Genomic DNA, 18,251 nt, shown 5'->3' with positions numbered 1-18,251 from the left:
CTGGTTTGCCTATCTTGCCTCACAAGACTGTAAGCACCATAGATGCAGTTGCCTTAACTGTCCAGCTCAGTATTATATTCCTAGTGCTCAGAAAAGCACTTGGCAACAGTCGGTGTTCAATAAACATGCATCAAATGACGATCTTTTTGCTGCCTTCAAGAAGGGAGCAGAAAGACAAGTGCCACTAGAGTAGGCCATCTGTCAAGTGAGAAGGGATTTAATTCCAGGCATAAGAAAATTAGGAGCACCATGAAAAATGGACAGTTTGAGAGGAAAATTTAGTAATCCATGCAAGTGCCAACCAGAACCTTTAAGAATAAGTAGACTTGGAGTTCTCTGGTGGCTCAGTGGGCTAAGGATCTGGTACTGTCATTGCTGTGGTGCAGGTTCAATCCTTGGCCAGGGAATTTCTGCCTGCCATGGGTGGAGTCCAAAAAAAAAAAAAAAAAAAAAAAAAAAAGAGATGCAGGAGTTCTTGTTGTGGCTCAGCGTTAACAAACCCGACTAGTATTCATAAGGATGTGGGTTCAATTGCTGGCCTCACTCAGTGGGTTAAATATTCAGCACTGCTGTGAGCTGTGGCGTAGGTTACAGACATAGCTTGGATCTGGCATTGCTGTAGCTGTGGTATAGGCTGGCAGCTACATCTCCAATAGCCTGGGAACTTCTATATGCCTTAGGTGCCACCCTAAAAAGATCAAAAAAAAAAAAAAAAGTGTATTTAAGAGATTCTGTGAAAAATAAAACCCATCAAGAGCAATAGAATTGGGCTGGATTAGTTCAATGAGGGGCACAGCCAAGCCAAACCAAAAGAAAAAGGATCTTTGAAAATGTGCCTATTGTAGTGTGCCATGCTCTTCTTAGCCAGGTGAAGCCAGAGCCATGTTTAATTACCCTCCTCAGTCAATGTTCAGGCTTTTATCTCCAACTAGACAAAAAATAAACAAAGGCCCTTAACTGGTCAATCTGTCCCTAGTTTGGTATTTGCCCTTGTCTTCTACTTGCCCAAGTTAGTTTCCCCAAAACTCTTTGGATTCCTACAGAGGAAGTGTCAAACTCCTGGTAGTCAAGGCCCTTCATTATCTAGCCCCTACCTACTACCTAGCTTCGATTTCTTGTCCCACCATCTACACAAGTATTCTACTCTAGCTGAAACAAGAACGTTGTCCCTGTACACCACCACCGATTTCCCACCACGCAGCCCTTACTTATTTCAAGCCCCCATTCCTACTGTTGCCTGAGCTCTATTCACCCTTTGAAACCTCACTTCAACTTGACCACCCTGAATGAAGCCTTCTCTGATCCCTACTCCCACTTAGAACCATCTCTTCTTTTCCTTGGCCCACCACCCGTTCCATTCACACAACACTTAGCAAATTTTACCTGGCCTATTTAAATTCCTGGCTAGACTGAGTCCCTTCTCAGAGGTCAAGATCCATCTGACTAAATATTTAATTCTGAGTTAGATACCAAGGATTTAAGGCAGACTAGGGCTACTTAACAGAACTTGTAGGGCTTTTAAATCTCATGTGTCTATCTACTACAAATAAAGAACTCTGAAGACACCAGCAAGGCTTGCTGAATGACTGAAAAACACTCAAAGCCAATACAAACATGTCTTTCCCTACTTTTCTCCCATTAATATGAAGGCATACTGAGTATCATGCTTCAGGAAATGTGGGTCAACCTACTGCTAGGACCATCTAAAATATAGCTGAGTTCCAGTGTGGCTCAGCTGGTTAAGTACCTATCCAGTGTTGGCACTGAAGTGGCTCTGGCTGCTGCTGTGGTGCAGTTTTTGTCTTTTTAGGGCTATACCTGTGGCATATGACCTATGGCTTATGTTAGACATGGCCACAGCAATGCCAGATCCAAGCCACGTCTGTGACCCACAACACAGCTCACAGCAACACCCGATCCCTAACCCACTGAGTGGAGCCAGGGATCAAACCCGCATCCTCATGGATACTAGTTGGGTTCATTACCACTGAGTCACGACGGGAACTCCTGTGGGGCAGGTTTGATCATTGGCCTGGGAACTTCCACATGCCACAGGCGCGGCCAAAAAATAATGTTGAAATATAGGAGTTCCTGCTAGGGTTCAACCACATCTGAGGCTTCTCTGCAGCACCAGGACACAGGTTTGTTCCCCAGCCTGGCACAGCGGGCTAAAGGATCCAGCACTGTCGCAGGTGTGGCATAGGTTGATCCCTGGCCTGGGAACTCCATATGCTGCAAGGTAGCCAAAAAAGGCAGTGGGGGTGGAAAGTTGAAATACAGAAATCTTAAAATCATAAAAAGGCTACTAAGTAATGAGGAATCAATGAACCAAAATCTAACGAACCAAAGCCAAAATCTGAGAACCCAGAGAGCCTGGAACTCAAAGCTGCTCTTTCCCTTCAGGCATCTGACCATCTGGAAAATCTGGAAAAAGCCACTGGCTGCCTGAGCTACACTTTTAGGTGCCTCATGGACTGAAGGGGACAAAAATCAAAATGGAAGCCCAGCTAAAGGTGGGAACCTCCCACCAGAGACACCTTAAACTGAGATTCCAAAGTATTACACTTTTAACACAGGGGTGAAACAAAAGTAAACCAGTCCTCACATGGACCTGACACTTGGCTGTGTGTCCTCTGGATGATGCAGGGAACCTCCATCTTCAACCTCAAGTAAGGTTTGGTAATATCCTTGACATAGGCAACCTGATACCCTTCCTAGACATAAATGCCTCATCCTTGTCCTAGTTACTCCTACAAATCATTTTTCAAATATTCTGTCCAGCTCACAGATACCCTGGCACATAAAGAGATGACACTATAAACAATCAGTAAAAACAAGGGACCAATGAAGAATACAGATACTGAAATTCCAAAGTTCCACACCCTTCCCACACTGAACGTGATAATCATTAACATGGAAGTGTGGTTAGGGGATGGGACCTAGAGACTTTCCTCTTGTTAAACTTGCTTTCTCTCTTAACGTGTCATCATTCCAGGGTTCAGGTTTAACTGCAGCTCCAAGGCTACACACACCTGAAGGTGTTTTCAAGGAAAGACTCACCAGGGTAGCAGAGACGTCACTGTTCTTTAATATCATTTAACAAACCCATGCTAACTTCTGATAAAATTCTCACACCCACTTCTCAAGATTAAATGTGCTGAGGACAAAATAACTGGTCATTCTAAACAGCATGTGTTCCCTGTCCTCATCCTAGAGAAGCACTGCTCTAAAAAGCTCACTAGCTTTTCCTGTAAGATACTTTCAGTCTACATCAGTAAGCAGAGGAATTTTTCATTGAACCTTAACCCGAGGCATGACTCACCTGTGGTGATGCTCCAGGTGTGCCTTGTTTGCAAGCTTTCTCAATGTCCATCAATGCTCCAGAATATGGGCCCACACTTTTCTGCAAAGGGCTGGAGAGTATTTTCAACTCTGTGGTTCATACTGTGTCTGTCTCTAGACTGCAGTGTGAAAGCAGCCACAGAGGCAAATAGGTGTGGCAGTGTTCCAGCATAACTTTATCTACAAAAAATAGGCCAGTTTGCTGACCCCTGCTAAGTAACAAAATACAGATTCACTGTAAGGCATTATTTAATTCATTTGTCATTCACCTTTTATTTTTTTAGTCAAACACTTAAGTACAAATGCTACTAAGAGAATGTAAGCTTTGATGTTAACAAGGGGCTATCCATTCTGGAAAGTTGAGAATCACTGCTGCCAAAGGAAAAGGTTTTGGTCTATAGATCTAATAAAGTCCACTGTGAAGAAACCTGCTAGTATTTTCAAGTGTATATTCAGTCCCAAACTGTGCTAAATACTTTCTTTACATGGATTATTTAGTTCATCTCACATTTGAAAACAAAACCCAATGATGTACATACAATTGACCCTCACTTCACAGATAAGGACACTATGGCTCAGCAAGTTCATGGAGTTCCCATAGTGGCACAGTGGAAACGAATCTGACTAGGAATCATAAGGTTGTGGGTTTGATTCCTGGCCTCGCTCAGCAGGTTAACGATCCGGCATTGTTGTGGCTGTGGCATAGGCCGGCAGCTATAGCTCCAATTAGACCCCTAGCCTGGGAATCTCCACAAGCTGTGGGCATAGGCTGTGGGTGCGGCCCTAAAAAGCCAAAAAAGAAAAAAGAAAAAAAAAAGAAAGTTCAGTAGCTTGGCAAGGCTCACATAGCTAATTGGTGGCAGAGCAGACTTAGCTCCAAGGCTGCAAACATACAAAGGCCGTTAAGACACTAGCCAACCAATCTTCCCTGGTGGGCAGCGATCTACCATGTATGGAAGCTTGGCCAAGTTCTCCTTGGGAGCTATGACTACCTCATAAACTGCAATCTCCTCTGTCCTCCTCTAACCTAGGAATGGACACTAAAGGTGAAAACTTTACTAAAAGATAGCAAATGGAATTAAAACCAAGAATTTTTAACTAGTTCACTAGATGTGGTTCTTCTGAGACCACATATTTTGGCCCATCCTTACAGGTTTCTATAGGTTGACTTTTTCCTGGGTCATGACCTAATTCCCAAGGGACAAAGACACTTGACTACCTAGGAACGCCCCTAAGTTCAAGGCCTAGAAGTCAAGATCTAGGGAAAAGCCCCTTTCACTAGTTTAAGGCTTACTTTCGAGTCCCCATTCTCTGACTTGGGAGTCATCTTCTTTGCATAAAACATTAAAAAAACATGTCTAATCCCTTTTGAGGAGGTTCCAAAACCCAGCCATGGTGGTATGGTCTTACCCTGTGGCCTGAAGGGCAACCATATCATAATACAATAGTCTAACTACACTGGGTGTGGTGAGAAGGTATCTGTCATTTTCCTTATAGAAACCTACTCCACTTCCCAATCAGAAGCCATTGAGTAGGAGTGGGGCTGACACTTGCAGTAGTGAGTGTGAACATCTCACTGATTCTATAACAAGACTTCAGTGAGGCACTGTCCCCTAATCCTGGCCCTTCACTTCAGGACTTTTGATGCCCCCATAGCTGTCCTTCCCTTGTTCTGGTGTGACTATCCCTCTGTAAGGCCACTCCCATTATAGACTCTGCTATGTCCCTCTTCCAGACACAAGTGACTACCCTGGAAAAAGAAGAGATGAAACAAACTGCCTTTCAAATAAGAGGTAAAAATAATTCTTTAATTATTAAAAGATCACTGCTGGGCTTTAAAAAGTCTTTAAATCTTATATGTAATGTTGAACTGGGGAAATGGGTATATAGCAGCCTCAAATAAATTACTTGAATAAACATTATCACAGTATTAAGAAGGCAAGGTAAACAAATAGCTTAAGTATTTTATTTGTTTGCAACTAAGCTTGTTAACACTATATAATGAAAATGTACAAAGAATAATGTTGCAGTTTTTGGTTAGATTTAAGTCAAAGACATTCATTAATAAGGAATCTTCGAATGTGAATATTCCAGAAATTTCTCTAAGCCATCTGATCAGGACAATTGTCTCTGAATATTACCTTACTTTGGAAGGTACTGGCATACATTTGAATTAAACTCAGAGTTTTTCAAAATAAGCCCTAATTAAAAAAACTACTCTATATTCAAACTAAAACAATTTTAATAGAACTTTTCTTTCCAGAAACAATAATAAAGGAAACAAGGCATTTTGTAAAATGTGGTCCTGAACAAGTCACAGTAAAAAATAAATGTATACTTAACTTCCACCTCCTCAAAACAGAGGCTACTTTCTGTTCCTCAACCTTGGAAACAAGGTAAAGAACAGTCTGTAAGCAACTTCAGGCAGGGGGTTGCCAAAACAAAGCTCAAGCAGTTGAACATGGACACCTCTTAAAAGAATTTGGGGGAACCTGACCAAAGGATCCAAATTCTATTTTTAATAACTGGTACAAAGGTTAAGTGGCTCCTCCCAAGTAGCAGTGTCTCTGGGGCCTGGCCCAGCCCCGTGCTCACCTATTATGCTCCCAAGCATAACCCTGATGCTCCCGCTCCAGAAGACTTTTTCTTCTTAGAGGTTCAGTATCCCGGGAGCTCCTTGTGTGAATGAGGTGAGCACAGACTCCATGTGGGTATTTTAAGGCTTGGAGTCAAAGTAATTTTCTAACACGGCTAGGCAGAGTCATGTATCAAATGGCCTATCTCTGGTTTGTTCTAACAACTTACCACGCATTTATAGACCTAGGACCACAGACCTTTGCTATGTCATCATAATCACATCTAATGTCCATCCTAACTTATGATTCATGTTCTGTGCCTGGAAACAGTCCCTGTATTTAACAATAATACCTACACATTAAACAATCCACTGTTACAACTTATATGGTCACAAAACATTAATGATCTTCTGTAGACCAAGCAAATGTTTTTAACCATAATTGTCGTGCATCAAATTCACAGCCAGAATCCCCAAGATCAAAAAAATTTGCACGATACAAATAATAACTTAAAATACACATACATACATATACACACACTCTCACACACACTTCTTACAGAACTGTGCTTGGGGAAACTCCATTTGTTGAGTGCCACTGAGGGCATATTTTGCTAAACTGCTGCTCCAGGTATTTTTGTTTGGAAAATCTATCACAGTAGGGCACAGCTGTTTATTGGATGAGCAGAAAAGAAAGATATGCTTGTGGCAACCAGAAAGTTTTAAGGTCTTTCAAGTTGTATAAAATGGACCTGCAGAAACGTTTAAGTGTTCTCAGGATGCAAAGTTGGAGCTGAAATGTGATATCAAACCAGTTGCAAAAAGTGTACAGCAGCCATCTCTTGAGGTCAAACCTGGTACCCAGATATGCAAGAAAGCTTCAGGACACATCTATAAATTAGGAATAAAAACAAAAGAGTATAAGAATACTATTTAACATGAACTAACGGTAAATGTGAGAAACAGTATGGAGGATATGAAACCTGACTCACATTCAGTTTACATATATACCTATAATTTAGGTTTTGAATAGCTGGTAGTTGCAAGATGTTCAGAATTAAATTAATGACTGAGGAGTTCCTGCTGTGGCACAACAGGATTGGCAGTGCGTATGGAACAATTGGACGCAAGTTTGATCCCTGGCCTGACACAGTGGGTTAAGGATCCAGCATTGCTGCAGCTGTGGCATGGTTTGCAATTGCCGCTTGAATCTGATCCCTGGCCTGAGAACTCCATGTGTTGCAGTGCAGCCAAGAAACAAAATAAATAAATAAAAATGTCCTAAAAAGAAAAGAAATAAACCAACAATTGAAAAATACCTTTTTGGAGTTCCCTTCATGGTGTAGTGGAAATGAATCTGACTAGGAACCATGAGATTTCAGGTTTGATCCCTGACCTCGCTCTGTGGGTTAAGGATCTGGCATTGCCATGACTGTGGTGTAGGCCAACAGCTACAGCTCTGATTAGACCCTTAGCCTAGGAACCTCCATATGCCGCTGGTGCCGCCCTAAAGAGCAAAAAAAAAAAAAAAGAAAAAGAGAAAGAAAATACCTTTCCGAGGAAAAAGCCAGATAATAAACAAACTGGCACCAAAATCAGACTATCTGGGTTTCAATCCCTGAACCACTAGCTACATGGGCCTGGACAAATTATTTAACTTCTTTAAGTGCTATCCTTACCTGTAAAATGGGACTAACAATAGTTCCTCCCCCATAGGGTAACTGTGGATAAAATAAATTTCCTGAGGATTTAAAGGGCTTATTAGCACAGTGTCAGGCATATAAGTATTCTTTAAATGTTATTTATTTTAGAGTTCCCACTGTGGCTCAGCATGTTACAAACCCGACCAGTACCCATGAGGATGCAGATTCCATCGTTGGCCTCGCTCAGTGGGTTAAGGAGCTGGCATTGCTGTAAGCTGCAGTGTAAGTCGCAGATGCAGCCCAGATCCAGCACTGCTGTGGCTGTGGTGTAGGCCAGCAGCTGTAGCTCCAATTCGAACCCTAGTCTGGTAACTTCCATATGTGACAGGTGCATCCCTTAAACAAAAAGTTACCTATTTTAATTCACTGGGGCTTTTTGCTCTCAGGAGACAAGGTACTCAGTGTCAAAAATCTTGCTCTTGGAAATTAAAAAATTCAGTGAAAAACTTGGCAATACTTACAGCTTGTAGGCCTTGTCCCATATCGTCGCATAATCTGATCATGTGTGAATTTCACAAAAGATTCATATTGTTCTGTGAGGGGAAAGACAGTATATACTACCCCCAGAAACTCTCCCCCGGTTTTTCAAGAATCAAGTGTCAGGATCACAACCAGCTTCCCAGTTTATATTATCCACTCAGGCCCTCCTTATAATGTGTCACTCTGAGATCTGTTCCTTTTTCGTAGGTCCCAAAGCCAAATCCCTGGCTCCTAGGTTTGATTGCTGATCATCTCTAGCATTCTCCTAATAATCATGCCTGCTGTAACTCCATCTCCCACTAATGACTTCCCAGGACAGAGAGCTGTGCTCACGACTATAAGCCAGCAAATTTTAGTTTTCTCTATTGACATGAAGCTTGAAGCTCTTTTCTGCAATTCTATCCTTGCTGTAAGTTTCAACATACGCAATGAGTCATAGAGGTGGGATGGCTAGAAAGCTAAAAAAAATGCCATACAACCCAAATGCAGACAGTTCCACAGAAGAATCTTCTGAAGGGAAACTCAGTAGAAAGACAGAAGGTAGTCTGACATCCATGAACACAGAAGTGACTTAGAGCCAGCTGGTCTAAATAATCTTGGGGTCGGGGTAGAAGAGGGGAATGACACACTATACAGCTTATTCTTATAACACACAATATTGGAGTTCCTGTCGTGGCTCAGCAGTTAACCAATCTGACTAGCATCCACGAGGACAAAGGTTCAATCCTGGGCCTTGCTCAGTGGGCTAAGGATCCGGCATTGCCATGAGCTGTGGTGTAGGCCAGCAGCTACAGCTCCAATTAGACCCCCTAGGCTGGGAACCTCCATATGCCGCTGGTTCGGCCCTAAAAAGCAAATAAAACACTCCCACAGTATTAGTGTATCAAAGGATCAAAAAAGTTCTACTATAAAGAAACCCATTTAACTCTGTTGTTAACCCAACAGTTCTCAAATTGAAAGCCAATCTAGTAACATTCTGTGGTGTGGGTCACCAGATGAGGAAACAGTACTGTTACAGGAAGTTGCTGCCTAAAAATCTCTCTAACTGAACAGGTACTCCATTCTATCCCTGATTTAGATCCCTTCCTTTCACAAAAGGCTCTAATTACTGCCATCACTAATCACTCTCTTTGTTCTAGCCTGAGCTGTGCTTTTCAGACTTTAAAGCACCTCTAAATCACAGGATGCCTGACTTGACTCCCACGAGGAAGTATGAATATGTTGACTACACTCTGCTCCTCCAGACACCTGTTGGGAGGTTAGCAGGATCCCAACCACCTGTTTATCCACCAGCTACCCTGAATAACCTACTCAATGCCTTTATTCAGATGGAAAATTCTTAAAAGAAAAACCTGGCTCATCTTGTTTCTGAAATGTAAATGAGAAAGTCCTTCTGTAGGATGTATACATAAAATGTTTAGAATCCAAAAGAGCAACATAGTACTTACAATTCATTAAAACTTCTTCATGAAGTCTTAAGCTTTTTCTAAATTACTATTTACTTAACTGGGGTTAATCCTTACTGAACCCTATCAACAACGGCATAGCCACGGCCTCGGCCTACCTGCTAGTTTGGTATTGAGGATTTGCTCATACTCCTCCCGAATTTTATCTTCATAGTCTTTTAAGAGACGCTCACATATTATCCCAACCTGTCGGAGGGTAAAGGTGGGCTGGTCCTTCTTCATCCAGGAGGAACCTGGCCAAAAGACAAATCTAGTTTATATAATACATTCTAGCTCTATGGTTCTGAATTAGTAACTATGCAAAATCCTAGGATATAAAAGCTGTTTTTTAAAAAAATATTTTCCAGAGTTCCCGTCAAAGCTTAGTGGTTAACGAATCCTGGCCTCGCTCAGTGGGTTAAGGATCTGGCGTTGCCATGTGCTGTGGTATAGGTTACAGATGCAGCTCAGATCCAGAGTTGCTGTGGCTGTGGTGCAGGCCAGCAGCTGTAGCTCTGATTCAACCCCTAGCCTGGGGAACCTCCATATGCTGCAGATGTGCCCCTAAAAAGACTATATATATATATATATATATATATATATATATATGTATATATATATATGTGTATATATATATATACACACACACACACACACACACACACACATATATATATTTTCCACTATTCTACATGGAATAATTCCACCAATTTTTCTGAGATTCTGACATTTGTTTTACAAAGCAAGGCCAAAAGCAAACTGAGAAGGAGGAAAAGTGTATCTAGGTGTGCTATCTGATACACACACAGAAAAATAGTTCTGCTGACCTAACTATCTGAGCCCATGTTCACCTGGTAATGGACAATAACCAAAATGTTAAAGCTGATATAAAGCTTCTAGTCTGGATTAGAGAAAGCAGATTCACAGTATGAGAGCTACCTATATCCTTGAAGATCATTTAGACCTATTTAATCAAGATCATTAATCAAGATGGTGGATCATAATTAACAACAAAAATATACATATTTTGCTTTATTTCTGGGGTAGGGCTTGGTGATTTTGATAAGAAATAGGAGTTTGACACTTAGGAGACTAAGTGACTTATCCAATATAAAAAACCGTTAGCCAAGTCATTGCCGTATGAATGAAGGAGATAATTAGGCACAGCATGTCTCATCCTTGGTCCCTTTTGAAACTAGGTTGAGAAAAATGCAACGTTTGTAAAATTATAGCTGGAAACCAAAATATCCACTGAGATGCCAGAAAACATGGAAATTAGCTTCCTGATCATGATAAAGACAGTAGCTCCATTGGTGGCCCAGTTCTGTTTTCCTCAAAGCTCAGCCTGGTATCTGTTTCTTCAGCCGTCTTAGTCTACAAACCAGTTAATACCCTGAAACAAATCATTTCTTGCTTATACCAATTTTTTTTCTCTACAAATGAAACCCGCAAAACATCTAGCCAGTAATTATTTGTAATTGTTTCTCTACCCATAACATATTTCATTACTTCAAAATGATATTACTAAAATCCCAAGAGAATGCTAAGGAGACACTTGCTAGATATAACCACTGAAAGATCTCTCACTTATGTATGTGCAACAGCAATGAATCAGAAAGGGTTTTGTTCCCTAAGCCAAGACCTTTGGGTTATGACAATTAAAAAAAAAAATTATTTGAGGAGTTCCCACTGTGGCACAATGGGTTAATGGTCTGGCTTCTCTCTCTTGAGGCGCAGATTCAATCCTCAGCCTGATGCACTGGGTTTAGGATCTGGTGTTGTTGCAGCTGTGGAGCAGGCTGCAGCTTCTGCTTGGATTTGATCCCTGGCCTGGGAACTTTCGCATGCCATGGGCATGGCCCAGAACAAAAAAATTATTTGAGCTGAAGTTCACATAAAATGAATCATTTGGAGTTCCCGTCGTGGCGCAGTGGTTAACGAATCCGACTAGGAACCATGAGGTTGCGGGTTCGGTCCCTGCCCTTGCTCAGTGGGTTAACGATCCTGCGTTGCCGTGAGCTGTGGTGTAGGTTGCAGACGCGGCTCGGATCCTGCGTTGCTGTGCCTCTGGCGTAGGCTGGGAGCTACAGCTCCGATTAGACCCCTAGCCTGGGAACCTCCATATGCTGCAGGAAGCAGCCCAAAGAAATAGCAAAAAAAAAAAAAAAAAAAAATGAATCATTTTACTTAATTATTTTTTATTTTTCGCTTTTTAGGGCAGCACCTGCAGCATATGGAAGTTCCCAGACCAGGGGTCAAATCATCCGAGCTATAGCTGCTGGCTATAGCTGTGGCCACAGCCACAGCCACAGCCATGAGAGATCCAAGCCATGTCTGTGACCTATGCCACAGGCTCATGGCAACGCCGGATCACTAACCCACTGAGCAAGAACCAGGGATCAAACCCGCAATCTCATGGATACTAATCAGATTTGTTTCCAAAATGAATCATTTTAAAAGCGAACAATTCGTGGCATTTAGCATAGTCACAGTGTTGTACAACCACCACCTCTATCTAGTTTCAAAATACTTCCACCACTCCAAAGTAACACCCCTCACCCATTAAGCAATTTTTCCCCATACCCCACTCCCCTAGCTCCTGGACAATGTCAGTTTGTGTTCCGTAAAAGGACAAGTTTTAACCAGGGTGATTTTTAATTCTTAGAACTGTTATAAAGTAGAATATTCTATGAGGAAATAAACTCCTTTACTGTTAAAGCAGACAGAGTTCACCACAGTGGCAATGTTTGAGCCTTGGTCTGTTGACTATTTGTAGGGATATGGCAGGCAAGACTTGTGGCTGAACTATTTTTGAGCACATCCCTTCTGACCACCTGTCAATGTTATGGAGCAACGCTGTCACACAACCTTCTCCACTGATGGAAACGTTACATAGTGCTAATACAACAACTACATATGGCTACTAAGCACTTGGAATTTGGCTAATGCAACTGAGAATTACATTAAAATTTTATTAAATTGAAGTATTTTAACATTAAATAGCTACATATGGCTAGTGCCTATGGTGGTATTAGATATTGCAGTTATACAAAATATTCTTAAATGGGATGGACAGATGCCCAATTAAATCTAAGGTTTTTTGTAATTTCATGACTATGGTTTTAAAAGCACCTTTAAGGAGTAATACAATACACACACTTTACCAATTTTATTACTTTAGATGAAATTAATTCTGGTTTAGGAAACTATCATTTTAATTACCATTAACAAACTCTTAAATGGATGTGCACACTAAACCATGCTTACCTGGAGAACTAGGTGCTGTAAGTGCTGAGGAGTGAGGCTGACTTTCCGAAGTACAAGCTTCACTCTGATTAAGAACAACTTCTAAATGTCTCCACCTTTGATAACGACTATATTCTTGTTTTATGTTCTGAAAAATTTGCTCTAGTAAAAAAGAAAAACACTTGAGCATTCACTTTATTGCGTCATTTCTTCAAGCTTCTTGTCCCTCCTCCCATGTTATGTTAACAAGAAAAGTGTTTATACGGGAATAAACACTCCTATAACCCGCAAAGTCTTTCTTCCTATTCCCATTATTTCAACAATAGAGAAGGTAGCTGCTACGTTGGCATAAGCCACCCTTTGCTTGTTTTCCTGAGAGAATGAAGACCAGATTTGCAGTTTGCTGTAGGATTAACTAGGATAACTTAGAGTAACAAACAAAACCATCCTTCACCTAATAAGGTGCTATTTTTTTTATCTCCTTTGCGTTGCACAATTTCACAAACTAGGGTATTAGGAATGAGTCTCTTACCACCCAAGGTCTTTTAACAATGAAATTCTTGTCCCATTTGGGATTCAAGATCTTTGGGGAAGAGGACAGCAGAAACTGTACTGTTCATAGCCTGGACATTGACCAAGGGAAGATTATTGCTTGGAATTGATAGTTAGGACTTAAAAAAGGATTTTCTGACTCTTCATACAAGAGGCAATATTTGGCAGCATTCAGAGTACTATTCTGTTTAAAGATAAAAATAAACCAAATTTGCTAATGCTATTAAAGGGAGTCTAGGACCTGCAAATCACTAAACACCTTTCAGGCCACTCCTAGGGACAACACAAAATCTGGAAGGATGTGGTTTTGAAGTTCTTTGGATTTTTTTGTGATGTATTCACTTTCCAGATAATAAAGTCTCCTTATAAAAAAAAAAACAAAAAACAGGAAATTGTATCACCCCCCCACACGCACACTATACTGATGTATAGTTCGCTATAATCATACACACACACACACACACACACTTGTCTTCTGTCTTTTTAGGGCCGCACCCGTGGCATATGGAGGTTCCCAGGCTAGGGGTCTAATCAGAGCTACGGCTGCTGGCCTACACCATAACCACTGCAACTCAGGATCCAAGCTGGGTCTGAGACCTACACCACAGCTCATGGCAATGCTGGATCCTTAACCCACTGAGTGAGGGGCCAGGGATCGAACCTGCGTCCTCATGGATGTTAGTTTTGTTAACTGCAGAGCCACAAAGGGAACGCCCTATAACCATATTGTTTAAAATGGGCGTGGGAAGTGTTAATTAATAATGCTATTTTGCTTCTTCCTAGCTATGACTATGACCTTGCGAAGTCATTTGGGATCTTCAGTCTAAAACAAATGTTCAGGAGTTCCTGTCGTGGCGCAGTGGTTAACGAATCCAACTAGGAACCATGAGGTTTCGGGTTCGATCCCTGCCCTTGCTCAGTGGGTTAACGATCCGGCGTTACTGTGGCTGTGTCGTAGGCCGGTGGCTTCAGCTCCAATTAGACCCATCGCCTGGGAACCTCCATGTGTCGCGGAAGCAGCCCAAGAAATGGCAAAAGGACAAAAAAAAAAAAAAAAAAAGGTGTTAAAACAAATGTTCAATGCTTATACAATAAAGTTGTGAGGATCAACACCAAAAATATTAACAATGCCAGAACAAGTGATGGTACAGCCCAGGGGCTCATATGAACTCAAAGTAGCTCTACACATAGCTAACTCCAGAACACTCAGCCTGAACACTGGAACCATGATGGATTAGCAAAGCTTTCCTTTCAGAATGCTAGGAAGCCCATATTTTAGATTCCTGAATTTATGAAGTCTCTGCTTCATCTTTAAAATGTATTCTTCTCCAAGCACATACTTGCCAGAATCAATACAAGGATGTTAGAAACTGCAAAGACTTGAAACAAGAAAGGACAAGTATGAGGACAATGCTCATGAGAACAGAAGGTCTTTGATAAACTTCTAACTGCCTCCTGTACAGCTAAGTGAACAAATGGAAAGATACAACTTTAAACCTGGTAGAAGTACTAGCAAGTCCAAGAATCTAAGCATAGTATGCACAGGAAAAAAATAAAGTAGCTGTGGCTTTCTTCCTAAGAAGGCCACATAAAACATTAAAATGCAAATTTCTTTAACAGTGAATAATTTTAATCTTGCCTCCCATTATTAGAGCTTGGGCTTCCAGATTTTATCAGACTAAACCCATCCTTAAAATTCTACAATGGTACCTAGCTGCTACAGACTAAATTTAAACTTTTGAGGATGGTATTCCATGCCTTCCAAAACTCAGCCCCAAATTATTTTTCCAGTTCCATTTCCCACTACAACCCAGTTGCATTAAACTACCTTTTCCTTAATCTGTGTTTTTCTGGCCTGCTCAAGCAGTTTTTCTTTGCTTGAACAAGGGCTATCTCTTCCCCCAACATTATTAAAGACCCAACTAAAATGCTATCTCTTTCTGGAAGTTATTCTCCATCCCTCAAGTCATGCTCAATTAACTGCTTTGCATCTACATTCACTCCATATTTACAAATATCTCCCAGAGGTCAGCAGGCCCCTTCCATGCCTGGTATCCACCTGGCTCCTTTAAGCAATAAAAGGATTAATTTTTTTTATAGGCTCTTTCACAAAAAGTGCTATGATGCATATCTTTTTTTTTTTAAGTGACATAAAAACAGTTTCTTGACCATTTCTGAGAGAACTTTACAACTCTTAACAACTAGGATATTTTAAAATAAAGTCACTGATTTTTAAATTCGTTTATCTATTAATTGGCTTTATTCTATTTGTACAGCAACTAATATTTCCTCCTCATTCTTCCTTTAAATACAGAAAGCATCTTTCACTTAAGCCAAAGCATCAATTCACTGCTTCTTTCATGACAGAACTATAATCCAGTCACCATTATGAAACATAAACGATCAATCTTTACAAAGAATATTTTAAATAAATTATTTTCACATAAAATGACCAGGAAATCTAAGCAAAAATTAAATCTTAAGGTAAAAAACCCAGCAACCCCATTTCAGCATTCTGCCATATTGGCTTCCAGATACATTCAAGAGTCACTTATTAAGCGTTTGCTGTATTGTGAACCACCAGAGAATTAGCCTAGAAGACTGTATAGGAAGAAATAAAATCCAATTTTTTACCAAAAAATCCATCAAGATAGATGGGGCAAGTATTAATTCTATTTTGCAGGAGAGGAGTGATTATTAATATTATTTTTTGCAGATTATTATGTGACTATCCTTGGGTATCTATAGGAGCAGTGGAAGAAAAAAAATATCATTTTGAGAAGACATCTACATCTCCTGCTTTTGAAAGGCTCTTTACAAAGAGCTTTTGCAAACATTATTTCACTCAGTACATAAGGCTTTGCAACATTAAGTGGTCAGAGAATATGAAGTAGAATAGAGTTCCTCATGGGGCAAGGTTAGGTAATGATGGAAGACTTCAAGAAATGACTGTATTTGGATAAGCAAACAGTAGATGAAAACACCGTGATGAAAGCCAAGGATACAGGCACAGCCAAGTGGATAAGGGGGAAAAAAGTAAAGGCATGATTTGGAAAAAAAAAAAAAATGTATAAAAGACTGACTAGGTAAGAAATGGTTATAGTTGATAGAACCTTTGAATGTCAGGATAAAGAGGAGGTACACATGAGTAAGAATACACGCCTCGGAAAGAGCCTTGCTGGCAAATGCAGGGATCTGGCGTGAGAGGATGAGGGCCAGATATCTGCATTGTGAATATGCAAAGGGAGGAGGAAATAATGGCTAAAGACACTGGTAACTGAAATGGGTTAAGAATGATTTTAAGGCAGTCCCAAGGTTTTGCTAACGCTAGAGAAAGTACGCAAAAAAGAAATGACTTTGCCAAAGTCCAGTTTTGAGCACCCCCCCATTTCCGGGAACCCTTTCGAAAACTGCTAAATATTCATTCTGATGCACTTTCCCCTCTACTCCTGCACAATAGTTAGAGTTTTTTTTTCCTTCTTCTTCTTCTTTTTTACTTTACTGGGACACCTGGTCTCCCCTTTCCTCGGCCATTGTGGAATCCCTTATTGAAGGAGAGAATCTCTCTGTTCCGGATAGTTAAATTCTTGCTTCCGGAACCTTAGTATGTTTAAGGATTCTCAAATTCTAGCTAACGACCTACAGATCTCAAGCCACATATAGTACAAGACAATAGCCATACAATAAAAGAACGTGGCCAGTCTCTTAGAAACAGGTTGAAATCGGATTCCGCGACTTCGGCGGCGGCCTGTGGTCCCTAAAGACTTCTGGTTCTCCCTGCAAGCGACCCAACAGCGCTGCACAGCACGCACTCAGGCCCCTTCCCCGTAACCCGCCGCCAACCCCCACACCCTCAAGGCCGGGTTCGTGAGCAGAATCCAATTTTCCACGGCCCACTGGATCTGCAGGGCGTCTCAGTGCAGGAGCGGAGGCAGGAGGGGCTTCGGGGACCGGCAGGCCCCCAGCGGTCGGGGTTACTCCCATCTTCCTCCTGCTGCCCACCCCTCTAGGCTCTACAGCTCCAGGAAAACCGAAAACTGACACTGTGGCCCCACTACCCCTCCCGGCTGTCTCCCATCCCCGGAAGCGACCAGGCCCAGGGGCACCCCAGTTCCCTTTTCTCAGGGCAAAGAAGGGGTCCGCGAGTGAATTAGCCTAGCGTCCATGACCTTCCTCCCCATCCCCCCAAATGCCTGGGCCTGGCTTCCTGCCAAACCCGCAGCGTAGGTTACCCGGGGTTGGAAGGCGCCGCTCGCTGCCGGGAGGGGCGGGCTGCTGCAGAGTCGGCAGCGGGGTCTGGGTCTGAAGCAGCGGCGGCGGTGGTTCGGCGTCCGGGGCCTGAGGCCCGGAGTGGGGCCGGGGAGAGGGGCGCAGCGCCGACGCTTCGGGGAGCCGGGGCTCAGCAGCGCCGCTTCGAACTCCATGGGCCGCTTCAACGTCGCCCCGCACGCCATGCCGCGGAGGGACCAGGAACCGGGAGCGGACGCGGCTGTAACTGCGGCCCAACCTCCGGCTCCTCAGCGGAGCTTGCAAGCCTAGCCGGCTCCAATGGCGCCTCCAGCACCCGGCAGCCGTGATGGCCCCGCCTCCTGTGACGTCACAGGCCTTCGCCACCACTCAGCGGAGGGGGGGAAGCCGGACGAGGGCCGCTCTGGGAAGCCAGTCAGCAAGGTTCCGGCCCTCGGTGCCCCCTGCTGAGGAAATGGAACGGCCTGGGCGGAGAGATTGGTCACCAAGCAACCTCGGGAAGGCCCCCACCCCCGCCTCTGCCGCTCCGGTGGTCCCATCCTCCCCCCACCTTCCTGAGCTCTAGAGCCGAATGGCCCCTTAGGTTTTCGCACCTGCGCGCACTGGCCTGGGGGGAGGGGAGAGATGGGAGGAGCCTCTCGTGAGGCGGTGGGGGTAGGT

At 42.6% G+C, this 18,251-nt stretch overlaps 1 protein-coding gene across 1 annotated transcript; it reads right to left on the bottom strand.

Moving 5' to 3' along the window:
- AKIRIN1 (akirin 1) lies at nucleotides 6,561–17,852 on the bottom strand. The gene is given in 6 exon segments (NM_001128455.1): nucleotides 6,561–6,808; nucleotides 8,082–8,153; nucleotides 9,665–9,799; nucleotides 12,813–12,953; nucleotides 17,576–17,676; nucleotides 17,679–17,852. Coding segments are annotated over 6 exon segments (579 nt in total). The 5' UTR covers nucleotides 17,798–17,852; the 3' UTR covers nucleotides 6,561–6,797.

The sequence above is a fragment of the Sus scrofa genome, chromosome 6 (assembly GCF_000003025.6).
Source record: "Sus scrofa isolate TJ Tabasco breed Duroc chromosome 6, Sscrofa11.1, whole genome shotgun sequence".
In the NCBI taxonomy this organism is placed as follows: domain Eukaryota; kingdom Metazoa; phylum Chordata; class Mammalia; order Artiodactyla; family Suidae; genus Sus; species Sus scrofa.
This window is presented reverse-complemented; position numbering and strand designations above follow the sequence as displayed.